At 36.1% G+C, this 22,910-nt stretch overlaps 1 protein-coding gene across 1 annotated transcript; it reads right to left on the bottom strand.

Annotated features, from left to right (window-relative positions):
• Positions 1-11,210: 11,210 nt before the first annotated feature.
• Positions 11,211-21,085, bottom strand: LOC103256076 (breast carcinoma-amplified sequence 3-like; the record flags this gene model as incomplete). The annotated part of the gene is made up of 3 exons (XM_008053960.1): positions 11,211-11,308; positions 18,013-18,209; positions 20,985-21,085. Coding segments are annotated over 3 exons (396 nt in total), but the record flags the coding sequence as incomplete, so codon positions are not given.
• Positions 21,086-22,910: the final 1,825 nt, after the last annotated feature.

Raw genomic sequence — 22,910 nt, 5'->3', positions numbered from 1 at the left:
ACCTCAGCCTCCCAAAGGCGCGGGATTACAGGCTGAGCCACCGAGCCCGGCTCTTTTCCCATTTCTTAACCAAATCATCACTTGATTAAATTTAACTAATTTAGCTGGGCTCAGTGGCTCAGCCTGTAATCCCATGCTTTGGGAGGCTGAGGTGAGTGGATTGCCTGAGTCCGTGGGTTCAAGACCCGCCTGGGCAACTTGGTGAGACCTCATCTCTATAATAAATCAAAAAATTAGCCGGGTGTGGTAGCACGCGCCTGTAGTTCCAGCTAATTTGAAGGCTGAGGCAGAAGGATAATTTGAAGGCTGAGGCAGAAGGATCGCCAGAGCCCAGAAGGTCAAGGCTGCGGTGGCTGGGAGCGGCCACTGCACTAATTTAATAAATTTAAATTTTAATAAGGCTAAAGTTGCTTTTTTATGTTTGAACTTAACGGTTCAACTATGATATGCCTAGGTATGATTTTCTTTATATTTATTATACTTGGGATACACTGAATTTCTTGAAACTTTTAGGTGATATCTTTAATTAATTTTGGAAAATTCTCAATCCTTCAACACTTCAAAATTTCTTTTGCCATATTCCCTCCTATTTTCTTCTATATATGTTTAGTCATGTTAAACAGCTTGACATTGCCCATATACCTCTCATGCTGAGTTGTTTTCATTATTTTTTCTCTCTCTGCCTCAGTTTTGATGAATTTTTACTTATCAGACATTACATTTAATAATGAAATAATAAACCCATACTCCTAGGTTTGAGAAAAAGACAAGAATATTCAAAATCATTATTTCTACTAAACATTGTAGTCAAGGTCTAAGCAAGTGTAATACAGGAGAAAAAAAAATAAAAGATATAAAGATTGGAAAGAAATAAAATCATCTATATTTGCAGTTGACATGATTACATAGTAGAAAATCCAAGGAACTCTACTAGAGTTAATGAATGAATTTAGAAAACTTTCTGGATACAAGTTTACTATTTTCAAAAAAGTATTCTTATTCTTTATGCTACAAAAAAAAAAACTGGAAAATGAAATAAAATACACTATATCTATTAACATCAAAACAAAACAAAATAATAGAAAGAAATTTTACAAAAAATATGTAAGACTTCTTCTATATTAAAACTTACCAAGGAGAAATAAAAGAAGGCCTAAGTAAATGGATAGTTATAAAAGTTTACATATTAGAAAACTCAATTTTTTAAGATGTCAATTCTCCCAAATTTGATGTACAGATTTGCTGAAATCCCAGTCTTACCTCATCTGAATTTCTGTAGAAATACAAGCTGATTACTTAATGTAAGTGTGCATATGCATGTGCAAATACATACATACCAGTGATTTGCAAACATTTTTTTGACTCAGGACCCCTGTGGGGTTTGGAAAAAAACCCAAAAACCCAGAACCCTGAAGAGCTTTGGTTTATGTGCATTACATCTATCAACATTTAAAAGAATTATGCAATAACTATTTTAAAAACAACAATGACAAAGTCTCTGTGTATTAATATAAATGATATTTTATATGAAAAATGTTTTGACACTAAAGAACAGTGAAAAAGTTAACATTTTAACCTTTAACTTTTTTGGAAGGGTAAACTAACACCTAGACTCATATCTGCTTAATCATTTACTTTTTTGTGGTATGTTGTTTTGGTTGATATATGTGAAGAAAAGTTGGCCTCATTCAAATATATAATTGGAAAAGGACAAAGCATATTAATAGCATTTTCAGATTCTGGGAATGTTCTTCATTGATATGACACTTAACACTAATGTTAATGTAGACATGTAGAATCTGAATGTAGAATGTAGAATCTGAAACCATACCAATTGACTTTAGTACTTGATTACATTAAAATATTTTGTATTATCTTGCACTTGGAATGAATCCTTTACTGTACATAATTTTGTAAAATCACGAAATTGGTCATTTTGAAAATATTGCAGATCTTCTATTTGGTCATTTTGAAAATATTGCTATATCCTTTTGTTTATTTATTTATATTTTTGAGTCAGAGTCTCACTGTCGCCCAGGCTGGAATGCAGTGGCACGCTCATGGCCACCACAGACTCGACCTGCTGTACTCAGGCGATCCTTCTTCTTCAGCCTTCCAAGTAGCTGGAACTACAACATGCACCACCATGCCTGGTTAATTTTTTTATTTATGCAGAGATAAGGTGTCGCCAAGTTGCTCAGGTGGTCTTGAACTCACGGGCTCAGGCAAATCCTCTCACCTTGGCCTCCTCAAAGTTCTGGGATTATAGAGCCACCATGCCAGGCCTGTTGATATATCTTATTACATGATATAAAAAAATCCGATTAGTTAACATCACCATTTATCTCATTAGAAATGTTCTAAAACATTGGGAACCTGTTAAGTTGACAGTGGAAGACACACGATTTCCAAACTTCTATTTTTTAATAAAAAGCAAGAATTTTATCACTGGTAATAAATCTTGTCACTTGTTTTCCTAAAAGTGACAGACTTTGTATATTCTTTAATAATATTTTGGTCAAATACCCATGTCTGAATAAATATAGTTTGTCAGTTTTATCCAGCTTAAATCATATTCCATGAAAACAGTTGTTAGTTCACAACTCGAATAATTAAGTGCTTTTCTTCAAGACAACAATTGTGTGTTCATTCCCATTTGATACACAGAATATTAAAAGAAGTTACATAAGGGTCAAAATTTAATGAAATTAAAATTAATATTTTTTACTGCTTCAAATATATTCTTAAGTGAAAACAGTTTTTTTTAAAAAAGACTGAATGGGTAGCAGAGCTACTAGCATAGTTTGGTGTCATTGCCTTTACTATAATAATAAGATGCCACCAGTTTTATCCACAATTATTTCTGTACCACCTGTACTAAATGTCAACACAGTAGAAAAAAAGAAAGGCAAATGAAAATTCAGTACTATTATAAAGATAATGTTGACTTCACAGACCACTTGAAAGCATCTTGGAAATTCCCAGGATTTTGTAGACCACACTTTAGGGAACCACTGGTATGTTTGTACAAACGAATGTGTGTCGAAATACAAAGGACCTAGAATAGTTAAGATAATCATAAAGAAGAACAAAGGTGGGCCGGGCACGGGGGCAAGCTTGTAATTCCCGTACTTTGGGAGGCCAAGGTGAGCAGATTACCTGAGCCCACAGGTTTGAGACCAACCTGGGCAACTTGGTCAGACCTCATCTCTACAATAAATTTTTTAAAAATTAGCTGGGCATGGTAGCACGTGCCTATATTTCTGGCTACTTGGAAGGCTGAGGTGGAAGGACCATATGAGCCCAGCAGGTCAATGCTGGGGTGGCCGTGAGTGTGTCACTGTACTCCAGCCTGGGCGACGAAATGAGACTCCAACTTAAAAAGAAAAAAGAAAGAAGAACAAAGGTGGAGGCATTAAACTATGAGATTTCAAAACTCACTAAAAAGCTATGGCAATTAAGATAGTAATGACACTGGTAAAAAGACAACCATATCTATGTAACAGAATAAAGAATACAGAAAAAAAATTTTTTTAAAAAAGAATCAATATAATTCATTGTAGGAAAGGCCTATTCTTTTGATAAACTGTGGGAGTAACTGGATATCTGTACCAAAGAAATTGAACACCTTGATCCCTGTCTCATATCATAATAAAAATTACATGAAAAGGATCATAGTCCTACATGTGAAGGCTAAAACTATATACTGTCTAGAGAAAGGCATCTCTTCAAGATTGGAAGAAAATGAAATTTTTTGTGTGACAACACAAAACATAAAAGGAAAAACAATAGAAAAATTAGACTTCTACTTGCTGAAAGACACCATTAAGAAAGTGAAAAGGCAGATAACTGAAAGAAAATATTTGTAACACATATATCTCACAAAAGACCTATATCCAGAATATTTAAAGAACTCCTGATATTCAATAAAGATAATAGATCCAATAAAAATCAGTGAAAGAATTAACCAGTATATTACAAAAGAAGATATCCAAATGACCAATGAGTATATTAAAGGTGCTCAATATCATTATTCATCAGAGAAAAGAAAATTAAAGCCACAGTTCACATTCACTAGAATGACTAAAATAAAGATCAATAATACTAAGTGTTGCTGAGAACATAGAGTAACTGGAATGCTCATATATTGCTGGTAAGAATATAAAATGGCAGTCATTTTAGAACACTTTTTGGCAGCTCCTAATAAAGTTAAGTATATGCCTACCTTGTACCCCAACAATTCCAGTCCTAGGAATATGCCCAAAAGAAATGAGTGCATATGTCAAAAAAAAAAAAAAAGAGAAAAATTTTCACAGCAATGTTTATAGTATTATTCATAATAACCAAAACCTGAAAATAAAGAATAATGGATATATTAACTGTGGAATATCTGCATAACGAAAAACTGCACTACAGTGTTAAAAGTGAACTAGGGATACATGTAACACCTGGATGAATTTCAAAAACATTAAGTTGAACAAAAGAAGATAAAAAATGCACATACATACATATGAAATGACTCTAGGCCAGGCGTGGTGGCTCACATCTATAACCCCAGCACTTTGGGAGGTGGAGGTGTGAGGACTGCCTGAGTCTAGGAGTTCAAGACCAGCCTGAGCAACATGGTAAGATCTCATCTCAACAATAAATAAAAACTTAGCTAGGTGTGATGGCACTCACCTGTAGTCCCAGTTACTTGGTTGGCTGAGGTGAAAGGATTGCCTTAGCCCAGCAGATCGAGGTTGTGGTAGCTGTTGAGTGTGCCACTGTACACCAGCTTGGGTGACAGAGTGAGACTCCAACAACAACAAGACTCTAATTATATGAAGTTCGATATAGGCAAAGCTAATTTATGATCCTAAAAGTGGTTATTTCTAGGTCAGTGGCAGTATTAACTGGAGGGGACATAAGGAAACTTTCTGGATTGATGGAAATATCCTGTATTTTTATCTGACTGGTGGTTACATGGATATACAAATTCATCGAGCTGTATGATTAACATATGTGCAATTCTGCTATACATAAATTATACTCTAATTTTAAAAGCCTCTTTAAAGGTGTTTGAAAGTACAGATTCATCAATTTTTCAAGCTAAAAGGGACTTTAAAGTGCTTAGTTTATTTCCCTCAGTTTATGGAAGAAGGCATTGGGATTTGAAGCAGTATCTCAAACAGGCAGTTACAGGTAAAGCTGAGACTAGAACTAAAGATTAATAAATTAGTGGTCATTATTCTTTTCACAACACCAAGCCTCCAGGACAAGACTTTTCTCTGGAACAACTATTCTCACTTGGGTTATTTACTTTAGCTTTTCTGTGACGTTTCTCAACAATATCCAGGGGGAATATCAGGAGCTCTGGTTCTGACTAGAGGACTGGATTAGGTTCAGGCTGCTCTTTAATTGCCCAGTGGGCTAGCTATTCAATGGAGAGAGGCTCTTTGTTTGTTTCTAAGTTTATAGATGGCACCTATAAGCATAAGCCTTTCAGGCTCTTGCACACAATTTAAAATAGTGTTGCACTAACAGTTTGACACTCATGTCATTAAGACAAATGGAATTCCCGGTTCAGACTTAAACAAATTCTAATACTGCCCCTAACATTGTCCCTCTGCCACAATAGTCTCAGGCAACAGACTTTATAAACAGTCCACCCTTGTACTACAGACATAGGGATGAAGGTACAAAAGGAAAAGTTGGGACTTTTGGTCAAAAAGTTCCATGTAAATACATGGTACCCTGGTATATCAACAGTAGGGAGAATTCCATCAATCCTTTCTTAAAATGCTTATGAAAGACTTAAAGTTATGTCAAGGACCTGGTACTTGCATTATAGAAAGCATAGGCAGGGTTTTAGCTGACACAAAGATTTATTCAAAGAAGCAATGTGTCATCGAAGAAACTTTTCCAACAGCTTCTTCTATTTCTGTTTACCGTTTCTTCATCTTCAAATGGGGCAATCATTTTTTCTTAATTCTTTCTAAAATTTTCCTCATTGTTAACTTTGATCTTCTAATATCTTATAAATATTAAAAAGAATGAGAGGAATATTTAAATCAGAAGAGGAGAGATATGGCTGAGCATTTTCCTTATAGGCAAATAAGGTCTTTCCCCTATGTTCTTAATCTCTAAAACTTACTTTTGATTTTATACAGACAGTAGGTGTTCAAAAGATTAGAATTGATTTAATATATACGCTTCCTCATTTCTAATAAAAAAGCCAATCTTAATATCGAAGTTTGAATATTTTTCCCCTCTGAGGTCAGGGTTGAGCCTTCTTTTAATTTCACCCTTATCCTTAATCCTCTTACTGATCCCACACAGGCTTTGAATACTCAAGGTACATGCCCGGAGTTTTCGTCACTTTATAATCACCAAGAATATCTGGAACTCTATTAATTGAAAATCAGATTGTTTATTCAAAATTTTAATATTTCTAAAGAATTTTATATATTTTATATCTGGGAATTACTTCAGGATATAATTGAATAATTCCTTCCAAAACAGGTGATACACATTTTTGCACAGGAAACGTTAATTTTCTTTTACTAATGTAGAAAAGAATGGCTAGGTAGGAAAAATGACTTGTTGAAGATTTCAACAAAAGTTCAAGACCAAGATAATAAAGTCATGGCTTCTATCAGTCAGTTCTAAGTGGTGTCTCTCATAAATCTCTCTATTTCTTACCATCCGCTCTCTATGTCTCCAATGGCTTTAAGATATAATGACTGTCTGTCTCACGCTGGATTGGCAACTGTGAATACAGTGAAATCTAATCTTAGGAGTACTCTTCCCCGAGTGGGTCAGAAAGATCTCTGTAAGATAAAAGCATGCCTCTATAAAACTATCCTTCCAGCACAGATTTGATTGTAAGATAAAATCAAAACTGCTCAAATAACCCCTAGTCACCTACCCAATAGTACTTCACTAAGAATAAGTATTTATTTGTTTTTCTGGAGGTGATACACCAAATGCCAAACACATAAAGTAAGCACAAATGATAATTACACAATCAATCAAATAAAATCAGCTTGGGATTTTAAGTGTATAATTTAATTCAGTACACAAAACAAAATTATTTTCATAGTGAAAAAAGTGAAGTGTTAAAATTATTCCCTAAATTAATTATTTATAGCAGCAGTCCCCATCCATTTTGGCATCAGTGACTGGTTTCATAGAAGGTAATTATTCCACAGATTGAGGGTGGCAGAGGGAGATGGCTTCAGGATGACTCAAGCGCTCTACATTTATGGTGTACTTTATTTCTATTATTATTACATTGTAATATATAAATAATTATTATGAAATCATTATTTTGATATGAATCTGCAAGCAATTGATTTACTATGTTTACTATGCAGCCAAACCGCACCGCTAGTGTTAATCTGCATTTGCAGTTGCTCCCCAGTGCTAGAATCACCACCTCAGCTCCACCTCAGATCATCAGGTGTTGTTAGAGTCTCATAAGGAGTGCACAACCTAGATCCTTCACATGCACATTTCATGATAGAGTTCGGGCTCCTATGAGAATCTAATGCTGCTGCTGATCTGACAGAAGATGGACTCAGGCATTAATACAAGCAATGAGAAGCAGCTGAAGCTTCTCAATGAAAATACAGATGAAGCTTCACTTGCTCACCCATCATTCACCTCCTGCTGTGCGGTCTGTTTCCTAACAGACCACAGACGGTACTGGTCCATGGCCCGGGTACTGGAGGCTCCAGATTTGTATTATTTCAATTTTACAGCAAAAGTAATATTTCTCTTTAGTTAAGAACAACAAACACCAAGACTGCAGTTTTGTCCCTGTTTATCAAAATGTTTGATGTAACCCTGATACCTTATGTATCAAAGCCTGCTCTGAAGGATGAGCCATTTTAGTTATCTGCCACAGTTGTCCTTCTATCATCATCTTCCTCAGAAAATGTACACAAATGCTGCTTCCACTGCACCTCATAACTATATAAAATTTTTACTTTAAATGTGAAAACTTATGTCTTCATACAATTCAGGCATAAGTTTTTCTTTCAATCTCAGTTGCTCTGAATTCTTTGTCAGTAAATATCAATTTCCATAGTAAAACTACAAATCAGCACAAAAAATTCAAGGTAAATCAGATCTTTCTAAGTTCTTTAATATAACTCAAAAGCAAATAAAGATGTTATTAAGTTTTCTACTAGGTACAGTTTACAAGTCTTAGAACATCAGTCACCAATCTGGAAAACAAAATTCAAACAAAACATTGACAACTATCTTTCTGTTTTCTCTTCAGAGGTCCTATAACTTTATCAAAAGAAGGACCCATGTTATAAGGTACTATGGGAGGAAATTCTTAGATATCCAGTCAAAAAGTAAGAACGGGGGGGAAAAAAAAGTAAGAAATTGATGCAGTGCTTTGGCTAGAAGAGTTGTCAATGATTTACAGATGTGGCTGCTAATTAGTTGAATAAGGGAAAAAGTGAGGAACTGCCCCAAATTCCATTTGTCCTGGGTAGCCTGTGTCTTAGGTTAAACTCCTATAAAGTGTCTATTTCCAGAATGGTCTTCTTAGCCAGACGAGAACATCTCACAAGTATTTAACACCAAAATCTTACATAGGATAGTGTTTTTTGAATCACCAAAGATAAGATGGAACATTGTTATGGAAATAACATCTACTCATCAAGCAGTTACAGATCTGCTGAAGATCTAAAACACACATATTTATATAGAGACAATAAGAAGCTAGTCCACAAGTTCTAAAGGCACAAAATTTATCGTGTTACTAAATCACTGAAGTTAATAAGTAAAAAAGATGTACTTTAGACAATATGTTTCTATATGAAAGAGCAAACCAAAGATTATTAGCTGATCAAAAAATTGTGAAAAAATATTGCTTGGCAAAAGTAGCACAAAGTTCTGCTCATCTCTTAGTTTCAGGGGAATAAAATTATTAGATGAATACATAGATATTTTAAAAGTAACTTGCAGACCAAAGGTTTAAATAAAGTATTTTCACTTAGAAAGTTGTAACTGTCAAAGGATTTAAATATATCATATTAAATTATAAATCTATGAAAAGTAACTATGTGAAAATTAGTTATACCACCACAAAATTATACAGACAGAACAAGAGCTATCACTAAAATAGAGGGGCAAGTATAACATATGCCATAGGAATAATGAAAAAGACAATACATGAAGTTGAATAAAATGCTTGAAGGTAATACAAAGTAATGAAGTCTGATAGAAGAGGCGCCACACTGGTCATATCTCTAAGCAACAGGCAATCAAACCTCCAGATAAGCATCTTCCTAGTACACAACTGACTCCAATGCATGGGTCATAATCAGAGAAGCACTTCCTGGATCAGGAGCAATTATAAAAATTTATCAGACCCTTTTTAACAGAAGAATCTAAAACAGAATGTTTCCGTAAACTTGTTTCCATTAAGAACTAAAATCATTTAGCCTCGATCTAGTTAGACTTGTTAGCCTTGATCTTGTTAGCCAAGATCTTGTTTTCTACTGATGGACAAAAGTAATTCTGTTAACAACAGTTGGTTCTATTAGATAAGGTAGACAGAGGTTCCACCACAAAACATTATTCACTCAAAAAATGTATTGAACAATATAATTTCCTCCTTCAAAAGGGATCCAAACCATTTGAGAGATGGCTGATAAACGGATTATTCAGAAATGTCCAATTCCTCATCTATGGGGCTTCTTTAGCTCAAAGCAAAAGAAAGCAACACATGTTCCACTGTTTTGGCTACTTTCAGAAACGAGTGGTTTTCTATAATGCAAATAGGCCTAGAAAAATAATAATGAAGCTTAGGACCAAGAAGTTCTTTCCCTATTCAAAAGATAGGCAGAGGCCTATAAATAAATAAAATACTTAAAATACTTCAGGTTGAAATACATAACATTTCCAGGATTTACAATTGTAAATGATTACTCCAGATGAGCACGATCTCTTAGCGTTCTCAGAATGTGACTACAAAAAAGATTTATTATTTAAGTTACCTATGTCAATACCTCATTCAATGCAAGGAAGTGAGGATAGAGGACGCTACACATTTTCATGCTCATTTCCAAGGGACAAGCATGGTTGCCAAGTTAAAGCAGAGGAACAAATATAGATCCTCTAAAGTAATAATCTACATTAAAAACAAAGGCTTAGCCCTGGATGGGGGCAGGCACACAAGATGCAAGGAACAATCCACTGACCAAAAAGTCAGAAAGCTAAGATAATGTACAAAACCCACTGGCTTTGAAAGTTAAAATTATATTCCAAGACAGAGTCAGAAACAGAAGCTTTGGTCTTTTAAAAGTGACCTTCACAAATCAGTTTTTTGTTTCCATTTTCTTTCACAGTTTAAGCCTCAATCAAATCAGCAGTCTCTAGGGATTTTGAAATCGCTATAGATTAAAAACCTCTCTGACTCAACTGTTTGACTAATGCCGAGTATTTAATAATTATACTTTAGAATTTTTGGGCAAAATCCTGCTGTGTGCTATCTTCAGATGTTCTCCAGCTATACCATAATACAAGGCATCACTGTCCTTATTTTCTTTATAATTCAATTTAGAGATGCAAAAAATATTATTACAGCCAGTCCTTTTATTTAGCAGGCCTGGTTGAAAACAGTTTTATAATACCAATGTAGGAACTATCACCTATAAAGGCAAAGAGTTCCTTCCAGGTACTAATGATACATATTCATAGCTTGTTTCCAAGAATATGAAATTTATAACAATGATGGATAGATAAGAGTTAAGTTAATGAATTTCTAAACTTTATGCTTTCAATAATAAAATCATTCAATCTATAGCATTTGTGCTCTTTCCACTTCCACAGATTAGGTCCTTTGATACTCAACAAGTTGAGTAAATTGAATCCATATATTGTATTTACGTTCTCTGTCAAGGGAGCTTCTCCACATTTCAGTGATCAAAGGCAAATAGTCATCAACTTTGTAGCCTTCAATACTATGTTCATTACATTTAATCAAGTGCCAACTCCACTGCATCATTCACCAACCTTAAGAACGTTTAAAAGCATGACTTTCTTTAGCAACAAATATATGTACAGTACTGTATTAAAATGTGCACATACCACAAGACAAAAAAACAAAGAGTAAGGCAAATAAATATCACCCTCTATATTGTGCAAGAAAATAAATAAAAACTGCACAGAACTACCTAGTAAACATTTCAGAGATAGTTTTCTACCTGAGGCAGCATCAATCACTGTGGAAACTCCCCTTCGATCAGAGACTGGACGGGATGACCCTGGCATGCTGACTGGGTCAGAGCGGACTGGCTGGATCCTGCAATGTAATTTAATTTAATTCACATATGTTACTGGCATCAAAACTGTCACTTGCTACAAAAGACCTTAAATCAGGAAGGTTGGAGCAGCCGAATCCATTAAAGAACTATCCATTCTAACATCAAACATACAAGGGAGCTGCATTCCCTGATTTTTGCACAAGAATAAAGCACTACAAACATTCTCTCTAGTCCAAATCCCTTCTAACCTATCTTTGTGGGCTGTTCAATAGATTTTAAGGAAGAGATTAAAAAGCTGACATTAATTTAAAGGGACACAATAAATAGAATGGGAGAGGAAACGAAACACTGAAGAAGTTTATACTACAACCTTTGGCATTTACAAGAGTTTTCAGAATTCTGAAATTGATAAAAAAAAAAACATAGCTAGTTATATAGTCAATAAAAGGCAGCAATATGTGATTCAAGATTTTGAGATAAAATCCTCAATGAAAGTTACTTTATGTATGACAGTAAGCTTAGGATAACAAAGTTATGCTGTGGCTGCTGGGGGTTTAGCTAGAATAACAACTGAGCTAACTCCATAATATTACCAAGTAGTATATAAGAATTAATTAAAATCTCAGTAAAACTGTAATATACTACATATAATTTAAAGTTGCCTAAGAATAATAAACAAATAAATGCCAATATCTCTTTCCACCTGCATTAGAATAAATGCTATTAACATAAAAGTATCTGAAAGACTAAAAGATCTGAAAATTCCAGGCAACTTAGAGAAACGGAAATTGTTACAATATATGCATGCTTTTCTGGTAATTCTTTCATACAATAAGTATTTACTGAATATTAATTGTATATCAGCATTATTCTAGGAACAAGCAGAAACAAAATATCTATATGCAGATATATGACAGCACATGAGCATTCATAACTTGTAGCAAAAGAAAACCAAAGTGTAAATAATAAAGACTCGGATTCAAGAGAAGGGAATTTATGCGTGGTTTACATGAGATAGAGAAGATCTGGTGGAGCTGGAACAGGAATTAGATCTGTGTATAGTAACAGGAGATACACACAAAGAAAGAGAGAGAGAGAGAGAGATAGAAGGAGGGAGAAAGAGAGCGTGAGCGCACACATGCATGTGCAAGAAGTATCCTTCAAGCACAGGAGTACAAAAAGCAAAGCCTAGGATTTATGACTGAGCATGATAAATGCAGGGCATCTTGAAGTGCATGATTTGGCTAAAGCATAGAGTTCATAAAGGGTACTGGTGGGAAATAAAAACCTGATAAAAAACAGGGAACAGATTATAGAAGCCTAGAATGCCAAGTATGAATTGTAGACAATTACTGTACAATTGCATACTAGATACTGAAAGTACAGTTTGAATGCATGTGTCTGTGGTGGAAAACAAAGAAATGCGGGGAAGTGTAAGATGATCTAGTATTAAAATGTGAAAACATTGATTCACAAATATTGATCACTGCTATGTAGAACTACCCAATACTTGTTCCACCTCAGCTTATTTTTTTAAGCCAATCATAGTATTACCATCATATCTTGGCAGCAGTTGGTTAGTTCTGAGACAGGTAAGCCTAAGCTAATTTGGTCAGTTAGAAAAAGAGTAATTTAAGCCATGGCAACATAGTGAGACCCTGCCCCTACAAAAAATAAGAAAAAATTAGCTGGGTATAGTGGTGTAGTCCCAGTTACTCAGGAGGCTGAGATGGGAGGATGGCTTGACCCTGGGAGCTCGAGGCTGCAGTGAGCCATGATTGTGTCACTGAACTCCAGTCTGGGAAGCAGAGTAAGACCCTGTCTCAGAACAAGCAAACAAAAAAGGGAAGGGGAGGAGAGAGGAGGGGTGAGGAATCATTTAGTTAAATGTTCTGGAAAAGAAGGTTTTTGGTTTTGAGAGCAACAGAAAAGTAAGTACATTCAAAGTAGTATCCCCTTCTAGTCTAAACAACTTCCTGTGTGGGCTAGTAAGTTTCTTATTGTTAATTCAATTTACATTGGGGCTGTTGACTAATCCAGAGTTGGAAGTAATATATGAACAGGGCTATAGATGAAATAACATTGGCCATGAATTGATGTGTTGAAGCTGGGCAACAGATATATGGGATGTATTCTTTTTATCTTATGTATGTGAACTTTTTCCATAATAAAGACAGAAAAAAAAAATACATTGGTTAGGATGATGGAAATACTCTGGAATTAGATCACAGGGATAGATGTACACCATAGTGAATACAAGGGGGACCCCTAAAACTGAATTATACTTTGGAGGGTTGGCCCCTTGTAGTACATTCATAATTTGTTCCTCTAGATCAAATGGTCAAGCAAAGTTTTTTTTTGTTTTTTGTTTTTTTTTGAGTTGGAGTCTCACTCCATTGCCCAGGCTGGAGTACAGTGGCACACTCACAGTCACCCCACCATCGACCTGCTGGGCTCCAGTGATCCTTCTACCTCAGCCTTCCAAGTAGCCGGAACCACAGGCGCACACTACCATGCCTGGCTAATTTTTTATTAATTGTAGAGACGAGGCCTCGCCAAGTTGCCCAGACTGATCTCAAACCCATGGGCTCAGGCAATCCACTTGCCTCAGCCTCCCAGAGTGCTGGCCTCCCAGAGTGCTTGGTCACCGAGCCCAGCCCAACCAAAGTTTTTATCTGGAAGTTTTGAGAAAGTTGCATCACAATTTGTGGAACAAACATTCTGAGTCATGGCAAACAGAAGACTGGTTCTTCTACCACGACAACATATTTGCCCAGACCACACTAAGTGTTAGCAGCTTTTGACCATAAATGGCATGATTCCCTTGCCCCACCCTCTCTATTCACCTGATCTCATCTGAGTGACTTTTTGAGTTTCCCCAGCTGAAATAAATCCTCAGAGGGAAAGCTTTGCTGATGTGAAAGAGGTGAAACAAAAAACAGCAGAAGCACTAAAAGGTATCAAAATCGACACATTTAAAAACTGTTCTGAGCAGTGAAAAAAGCATCTTAATAGGTGTATTGTATCAAACAGAGAGTACTTTGAAGGTGACGGAAGTTTAAACATGTGAGAATAAACACACAATTTTGTATTAATAAATTCCAGGTTTTTTTGGGTCCCTCCCCCCTTGTATACTAAAAGCCACTGAATTGTACACCTTAAAATAGGTGAATTCTATGTTATATAAATTATATATCAATTAAAATACAATATAATAAATGGTAACCAATTTCTGAGTAGCTAATCTTGAGTGGAAAGGGAAGCTTTCTATACTCAGGTTCTTTTATAGTTTATGCTTCTCAGGTCTATTAACAAGTATTCCATTGAACTTTTACATTTTTAATCACCGTTCTGGGTAGAGAACTGCCACAAGGTTAAGCCATGCCTGATTCCCTTATGAATGAGTCAACACTATACCTGTTTCCTTGCCATTTTGGTTAGGGTCAGGGAGGCAGACTATAACTGCACTATACATTCTTAATGATATCTTATAGGGGACAGGACAATGTACTAGATGTTAAGGATCAGTTTTTTTTTTTTTTAAAGATGCAGTATACAGTTCGAGATTAGGTATACAAGTGTTCATCATACAGATGAAGTCTGGGCCTCCCTATGTCCGCACCTTGCCGGGTACCCTTATTGATGTTGTGGTCCCCCCCACCCAACCTGGCAGTATCACACTACTACCAATCCCTTTCTTATAAATTTTACGGTAAATTGAACCCCAAAAATCTAAACAAAGACTTCACACTTTAAAGAAGAAAGTAAAGCCAATGGCCTGCCACAGTGCCATTGTGCATAGACCTGGAGAGATGAAGATGAATCAGAAGTGAGGAACTAGGTTAGAGTGATAATAAAGAATAAGGTGAAAATGAATAGCTGGGTTTCTATTCAGATACTGGCTAGAAAATAGTACCAAAAAGGATACAAAATGTATGAGTCAAATCGGAATTTCCCCCTAAACTTGTGCTGTGGAGTCTTAACCAAGGTCCTAACCAAGCTTTATCTGTTCAAATTTTAAAATATAATACTGAGTGATGTATCACAGAAACAGAGAACTGAGTATCACATGTTCTTACTCATAAACGGACCTTGAACAATTACCATAATACTATAAGAAAAGGATTGGCAATAGCAGGAAACTGCCGGGGGTGGGGTGGGGGGTGTGTGTTGGGATTGGCAGTAGTGGGAATTGGCCAGAGGAGGAGGCATACCTCATCCACAAGGGTACTTGTATAATAAACATTTGTATACCTAACCCCATATCTTTAAAATACAAAAATTAGGTCATTGCCTTGCTAGGCTATGATGTGGCCATGTGCTTACTGAGTTACGGTTGTTGCCATGCTTCCTGGCTTTGGCCCCCTCCCCCACCGTAAGGAGGTGAAACTTCTCTCTCCCCTCACTTTCTCACTCTAATTTATTTTAAAATAAATCATATTTAAATATAAATAAAATAATTAAAAGAGAGAATATATATATAAATTATATAAGCAATTTAAAGAAATTTATAAAAATCTGCTGCCCAATATAAAGGATTAGGGTTAGGGTTAGGGTTAGGTTTAGGGTTAGGGTTGTAATGTGTTATAATGTGTGTACAGTAAAAGACAGTATTCTAATCAAAGATAAATAATTTAAAGTCATCTGGATTTTTAAAAAATACTGGCAGTTATTCAGTCTAAAAAAAGGGAAGTCCCTGAGGAAAATTCTGAAGGAATTTTCAACTTGTAAAGATCTTCTAGCAAGATCTTAGAAGAACCTTATCTAAGGTAAAGAGTAACTAAGAAAACTGAAGGAGGACACAAAACCAAAAGATGAATTTCTATATATAGAAACTGATGATGTCTTCCTAAGAAAAAGGGCAGAGCCTTATAATAGCAGCTAGTCATAGTCACTAGAAAAAAAGAGATAGGGTGTGGTACATGTTTAGCAAGGAAAATAAATGTGCTACAAAGTTGTAAAGAGAATACATGGGGCATTCATTTTAAACACTTTATTATCAACATTTAAATAACTGAATGACTGTTGAAAACAAGAATATGCGGAATCATTAAATTGAGGACTGCCTTAACTACCTGAAAGTGGCTGCACTACCTAATCTAGACCATATTTTATGGCTAGCATCACTGAAAATGGTCTAGCACCACTATATTCTGTCATTATCACCTGACTTCTTGGGGTGGAAAATGTCATTTCTAGAAAGTTAGAGAAAATATGCTGGAATAAGAACAAAAATGTAGAGGATAAAGAAACAAAATGTAAAGCCAATTAAACAAACAAAAAATAAAATACCAAAAAAGGTATTCAAAGGAGATGTGTTCCTTTTTATGAATCTATTTTTCAGAAGATACACTGGTGGGGGGAAACAAAAATAAAAGGGGATACTGATTAGGACCCTAGTGACCAGAGAGATGTGGCTGCTAGGGTGGTGTATTGGGAATCGAGAGGAGGAGATGGTTTCCAGATATAGTTTAGAACAAATATGACATAAGTTAATGAAGAATTAGATGTGCTAGGTGAGAAAGAAGAGATGTCAAAAATAACCTGTAGATTTTGGCTTCAGTGGGTAGTTTGAGGAGTCATTTAAAGAACTAAGAAAGTCTAAGTAATGGAAGAGCAGAATTAGGGGGTGAGATAAAGAGTTGCAATTCACACCTGTTAAGTATTCAATGCTTCAGAGACCGCCAAGAAGAAAAGTCAAGTAGGCAGCTGGCTATACTCTAGGCATATCTTCTGGTACCCAGTAGAGTGCCTGGCAGGTGCTCAATAAATATATCATTAAAAAAAAATACATCAGGACCAGGCACCAAGGCTAATGCCTGTAATCCCAGGGGTTTGGAACAACCCTGGGAAACTTGGTGAGACCTCATCTCTACAATAAATACGTCTTTAAAAAGTTAGTTGTGTGTGGTCCTTGCTTGTAGTTTTAGCTATTAGAAAGAATGAGGTGGAAGGATTGCCTGAAACCAGCAGGTCGAGGCTGCAATAATCATGAGCATGCCACTGCACTCCAGCCTGGGTGACAGAGTGAGGCTCAACTCAAAAAACCAAAACTAAACAAAAAATCAGGCATAACTCAACTTTTCAACAACCTGTTTTGTCATAACAATTTGTTATTGCTATTGACAAAGAGACAGATACAAACATATTTCCACCATGTGACTGGAAGTATTTTCCCACTGTTTTTTTAAAAATGTGTAAGAAAAAGGTCAAAGCACTGCTTTATATTCAAATCAAGATATATTATAAATTTTTTAAAGAGACAACAAGGAAGAGATTATACTGCATTAAATTGTATCCTTCATGTCTGTTGCACCTACTGTGTTAAGTTTTGGTATAACAAATTAAATTGCTAAGCAAACTTGAGATTGCAAAACTAAAAAATATCTGAGTTGCATAAAAAAATAAGCAAATAATAAAAAGCATACTGTGTGCACCTTGTACTATGGCTCTGACAAGTAAGGATGAGAGAATAAATATTATAAAAATATAGTTCACAAACTATAAGTTAATTTATACCAACATTTTTCCATCCAAAAATATTTATTGCATGTAATACGATCCCGTATGAGATCCCACGTAAGACCCCAAGTAAAGACAATAGACCATACATAACGGTACATGTAGTCTGTATCATAATACCATGCCATGCCAAAAGGGGAAATGTAACCATTACATATGATGCTCATTTCAAATGTATAATAATTCTGTCATTCAAATCACTCCTTAGTTCATTTCCTACCTGAGACTGTTGAGATCAAGATCATCTGTATCAAAATCCAAAAGGGGCTGGGGCGTGTCACTTGGACCATGTGACTGCAACACAGATGAACTGGATGATATAACTGTGGTTTGGCCTGAGGGATGGATGGTTTTGAACTGGAACTGTGGACCCATCCACAAACGTCTGTGGGGCCCAGTGTGTGTTACAATTTCAACCTGGAACAGAGTAGAAATGATGATTTAAATGTTCCCTTTGAGAGCCTTTCACAATCCCTTCATCCCTTCTCTTAACACCCACATTCTCCAAGAAGCCTATCTTAACAAAGTGGGAGGGACGGGGGCACCCACAATCAAAATGTGATGATAACCACAGTCTACATAGTCATTTGCAATCTCTCTCTTCTGGTTTTCACCAACATAAATAAAAAATAAATTTTGTTTATATATACGCACATAGGCACACACACAGACACACACATATACAACACAAATGTCACATGAAAGTAAAAAGACCAGTTGCTTGCCTTACATTACTTAGCATCAGCTCCTTAGGATCTACCTTTTTCATTCATCCTAGTTAGTACTTGCCATGTTGTGGGCATGTACTGAATACTACACCTATTAATTCATAGATTAAAAGTAATTCCTTCTCTGAGGCTCAAGCTCATGACAAACCTGAAGTTGTTCTTGAACTATCCATGGAAAAGATGAGGTCTGAAATAATTTTTAATACCCAAAGCCCATTTCTTTCTACAATTAAATATAATATTTACTATATTGCCCTGAACATCCCCAAAATCCGCTTCTAAATGAAGAGATTATGATATATTTTTTCTCAAGCTAGATTTTTGTCTTCAAAATACTATCACTTACAGTGTTTTCTCAACTACCATGAACATTGACACGGGCATTTTATGTGCTACAAAACAGTAATACCAAAATGCTTTGTGAAGTGCATTTTCTGTGGAGTTAGGGAATGTTGCCAATATTATATTAATCACTATAAAGATAAGGCAGAGAGTAGAAGACATTGGGCAAAACCTGAAAATATACTTACCACATGATTTTACAAATGCTCAACTTGAATGAGAGACGAAGTAAGCAAACCTTCAGTGAAAGACTATTTTTAACGTCTTGTCACCGCTACATCCATGTCTGTGCAAATACTTTATGTAACTGACTTCCCACATGCCTTATTTTTGTCCTAAGTTCTTTTCTATTTAATCACATTTCTCTGATTACAGTGATTAATTCTTAACAAAACATAACTGAAAAGGTTCACAGAGTGTAGCTCTGTGTTTGTGAGTCCAAAAGGGCAAAAGCATCACAGCCTTGGAACAATATTCACATTCCCACTAATCACAGGGAGGAAAAGACTCAGATTGAGGACAGTGATTTCTGATTCAAGTAGTTGTATTCAGCAATGTAAATTAGGCCACCGATAAAGCATTCTGTGTATTTTAAGCTCAAAACCATCAGTGTCACAGAGCCGAGAGGTAAACAGATGCCTGTGCAATTTCACTGAGGCGATGGCCAGATGTTCCTATTCACTCTCCTGTTGTGTGCAGGACAAACATATTGTAAATACTTTCACACTGACAGCACACATTACCCCTTTTTCTAATTGAAAAGTTGAAGTGAAGGACAGTGGTTTCTCTGCCAGCATTACTGGGCAACATTTTGGTTTTGGAAAATATACATGCATTATGGGTTTACTTTATCTTGGTATCATCGAGAAAGGATGGACCTCCATACACCAGGAACTCAAGCATCAACCCTCCTTCAAGGAGCTTCCTGTGAATATTTTCAGTTACCTAGACACTGATGAATACTCTGGTTTCTAGATTGGATTCAATTTTTCAGGTTACCCTTCTTGATAAAGCAATAAAACTGCAAATGGCCTCCACTTTTTCTGAGGCACCTGTCTGATAAAAAGCTGCCAAATTGGTAATCTGAGATAGGTCATTAACTTCACAAAATGATGTCAGACTTGAGGCAGACAAAACAACATTTGCAATAAAGTCATTTGTAATTTCACCATTTAAAAATATGCCCCCCAATTTTTTTTTTTTTTTGAGTCGGAGTCTCATTCCATCACCTAGGCTATAGTGTAGTGGGACACGCTCACGGCCACCCCAGTGTCAACCCGCTGAGCTCAGGAGATCCTTCCACCTCAGCCTTCCAAGTAGCCAGAACCACCCAAGCTAATTTTTTTATTTATTGTAGAGATGAGGACTCACTATGTTGCCCAGGCTGTTAGCGAATGCGTGGGTTCAGGCAATCCCCTCACCTCGGTCCCAAAGTGTTGGGATTACAGGCTTGAGCCACTGTGCCCGGCTCCAAATATCTTTTTATTTCAAAGCCTTTGAGGTGAAGACAGTTTCACCTAATAGTGGGTCAGCTAAAGCCATTACAGGACTGGTTTAGAGACCACTAGAAGTAGCATTACATGGGCTTAGGAAAGAAAACCCAGTCATGTAGCACCAGAACTTCTTCAGAGTACAATGCTGAATTTCCATAATGAAAGCATGAACCCAACCTTGAGAAAATGTCAACTTCACAAAACAAACACCAAAGATTGTTGAATGCCTTCACTGTTTTAACAAGATCAACTTTTATTTTAAACCTGATCAAAAAGTGTTTCAAAGAGTCTGTTTAAAATCCAAGGTCTTAAGTGCTTTAAACAGATTGTGTGAAAGATATACATATTTTATGCCCACTGTAATGAAAGCTAAGATACACACACACACACACACACACACACACAGGCATACACATATAGAAGTATATGTATAATGTATGCATAATATGTATATGTATGTCTATGGCAATGTTTATGAGAATTTATAATACGGAAAGGCAATTGGTTAATTCTTGATAATTCAACAAAGAGTTACCAATTCTCCTCATTTTCCTCTAAGGAAAAGAATAAAAAGAGACAGTGTATTCCTCTTTTCTTTTACTTTAATACCCAAATATGTCTGAATTTACCTGAGAAAGCCATTCTTCATCTTCCTGTCCACTATGGTCAGAAGCTAAACTGTCGTAGGACCCATGTCGGGTAATGGGCCCAGGACTTCCAGGGGGAACCACTATAGGAGAAAGAAAATGGATTTAAACGACTTTATTCCAGGCAGCGGAAAACCAAATGTGGGCACAACCAATCTGGATACCATAGTAATTTATGAGATAAAATATAACATTTAAATCACAAAGGTAATTCAAACAATTAAAGAACAAGACAGAAGTTCTAAGGAATAAGAAAGATCTCCAATTAAGAGTACGCTTTTTTAAAATTAGAAAATATAGTTTATTTAAAAGTAAATTAGAGAGCGAGAAAGAGGAGATTCACCTACTCAAGGTAGAGGAGGGGGCCAAAGCTTAAGAAAACATGGCCTAAAAGTACACTTTAAAAAATATTGGCCGGGCTCAGTGGCTCAGCTTGAAATACCAGCACTTTGAGAGGCTGAAATAAATGGATTGCCTGAGCCCGCAGGCTAGAGAACAGCCTGGGCAACTTGGCAAGACCTTGTCTCTACAGTAAATAAAAAAATGAACTGGGCATGGTAGCATGAGCCTATACTTCTGGCTGCTTGGAAGGCTGAGGCAGAAGGATTGCCGGAACCCAGCAGGTCGACACTGGGGTGGCGTGAGTGTGCCACTGCACTCCAGCCTAGGCAATAGAGTGAGACTCCATCTCAAAAAAAACAAAAACAAAAAAACAAAACAAATTTAGTAATGATGTCTAATCACAATAAAAGAAATAAACAAATACCTGCATGTTAATAGTAAAAGTACACTGAAGAGCAGTGACAAATCTATTATTGGGGGATGACAAAGATTCTTTGAAAGAGCTTATTTAACAGTTTCATATACATATTAGGCATAAAAATGCATATTTAACTGAAAAACAATTTCAGCTCCTGAAAAAAAATCCATTTCTAAACAAAAAAAGACATCATTTTCTTAGATACTTGAGTAGTGTCTCTGATTCTTCAGTGGTGTGATATAGTCAAACTGCAAACAGTCAACTTTCTCATAAAAAGAGGAACCTGTGCTTTGTGAAAACAATGAAATAACTGAAAAACATTTTCCTACTATGAACCAAACATAATCTCTTCAAAATCTTAGTCTCTTCTTTGGAAACCAACACTTACTCACTCCCTCTGTCTATCTATCTCTAAAGAGTCTCACTCTGTTGCCCAGGCTGGAGTGTAGTGGTGCAATCATGGCTACCCAAAGCCTCAACCTGCTGGGCTCAGGCAATCCTTCCACAGCCTTCCAAGTAGCTGGAACTATAAGCTCATGCCACCATGCCTAGCTTTTTTTTTTTTTTTTTTTAATTGTAGAGATGAAGTCTTGCCAAGTTGCTGAGACTGGTCTCCAATCCTTAGGGCTCAGGCAATCCTCTTGCTTCCACTTCCCAAAGTACTGGGATTACATGTGTGAGCCATCATGCCTGGCCAAGACTTTAATTTTTAGAGCAGTTTTAGAAACAGCAAAATAGAGCTGAAGGCACGGGTTCCCATATACTCCCTATACCCTTCGAGAAATGAGGCACTGGGAGGAATGAGAAAAAAGCAGAGGGAGGGGAGAGGAGTAGGAAAAACAGTAAGATATGTGAAAAAATAGAAAAGAATGAGGGGCAGAAAACAACCTATAATTTCCACCACCCAGAGGCATGTGTGTATATATCGACATGCTGAATTTTTCATGGGCTAGATTTCTAAAATTGAAATCAAGGAGTGTAGACATTTTAAATTTTCTTTTTTTTTTAATCAATATTTTTTATTATAATGTTGTGGGGTACAGTTAAGGGTTAGGTATACAATTACGTTTCATTCAGGCACCCTGTTGATAAGAGGTGTTTCCCCGTCCCCAGACAGATATTTGCTACTGTTAATCCCATCTCCCTCC

This window comes from Carlito syrichta, unplaced genomic scaffold, assembly GCF_000164805.1.
Source record: "Carlito syrichta isolate Samal-C Ts95f unplaced genomic scaffold, Tarsius_syrichta-2.0.1 Scaffold76734, whole genome shotgun sequence".
NCBI lineage: Eukaryota > Metazoa > Chordata > Mammalia > Primates > Tarsiidae > Carlito > Carlito syrichta.
The sequence above is the reverse complement of the archived record's forward strand: the minus strand, read 5'-3'. Positions and strand labels throughout refer to the sequence as shown.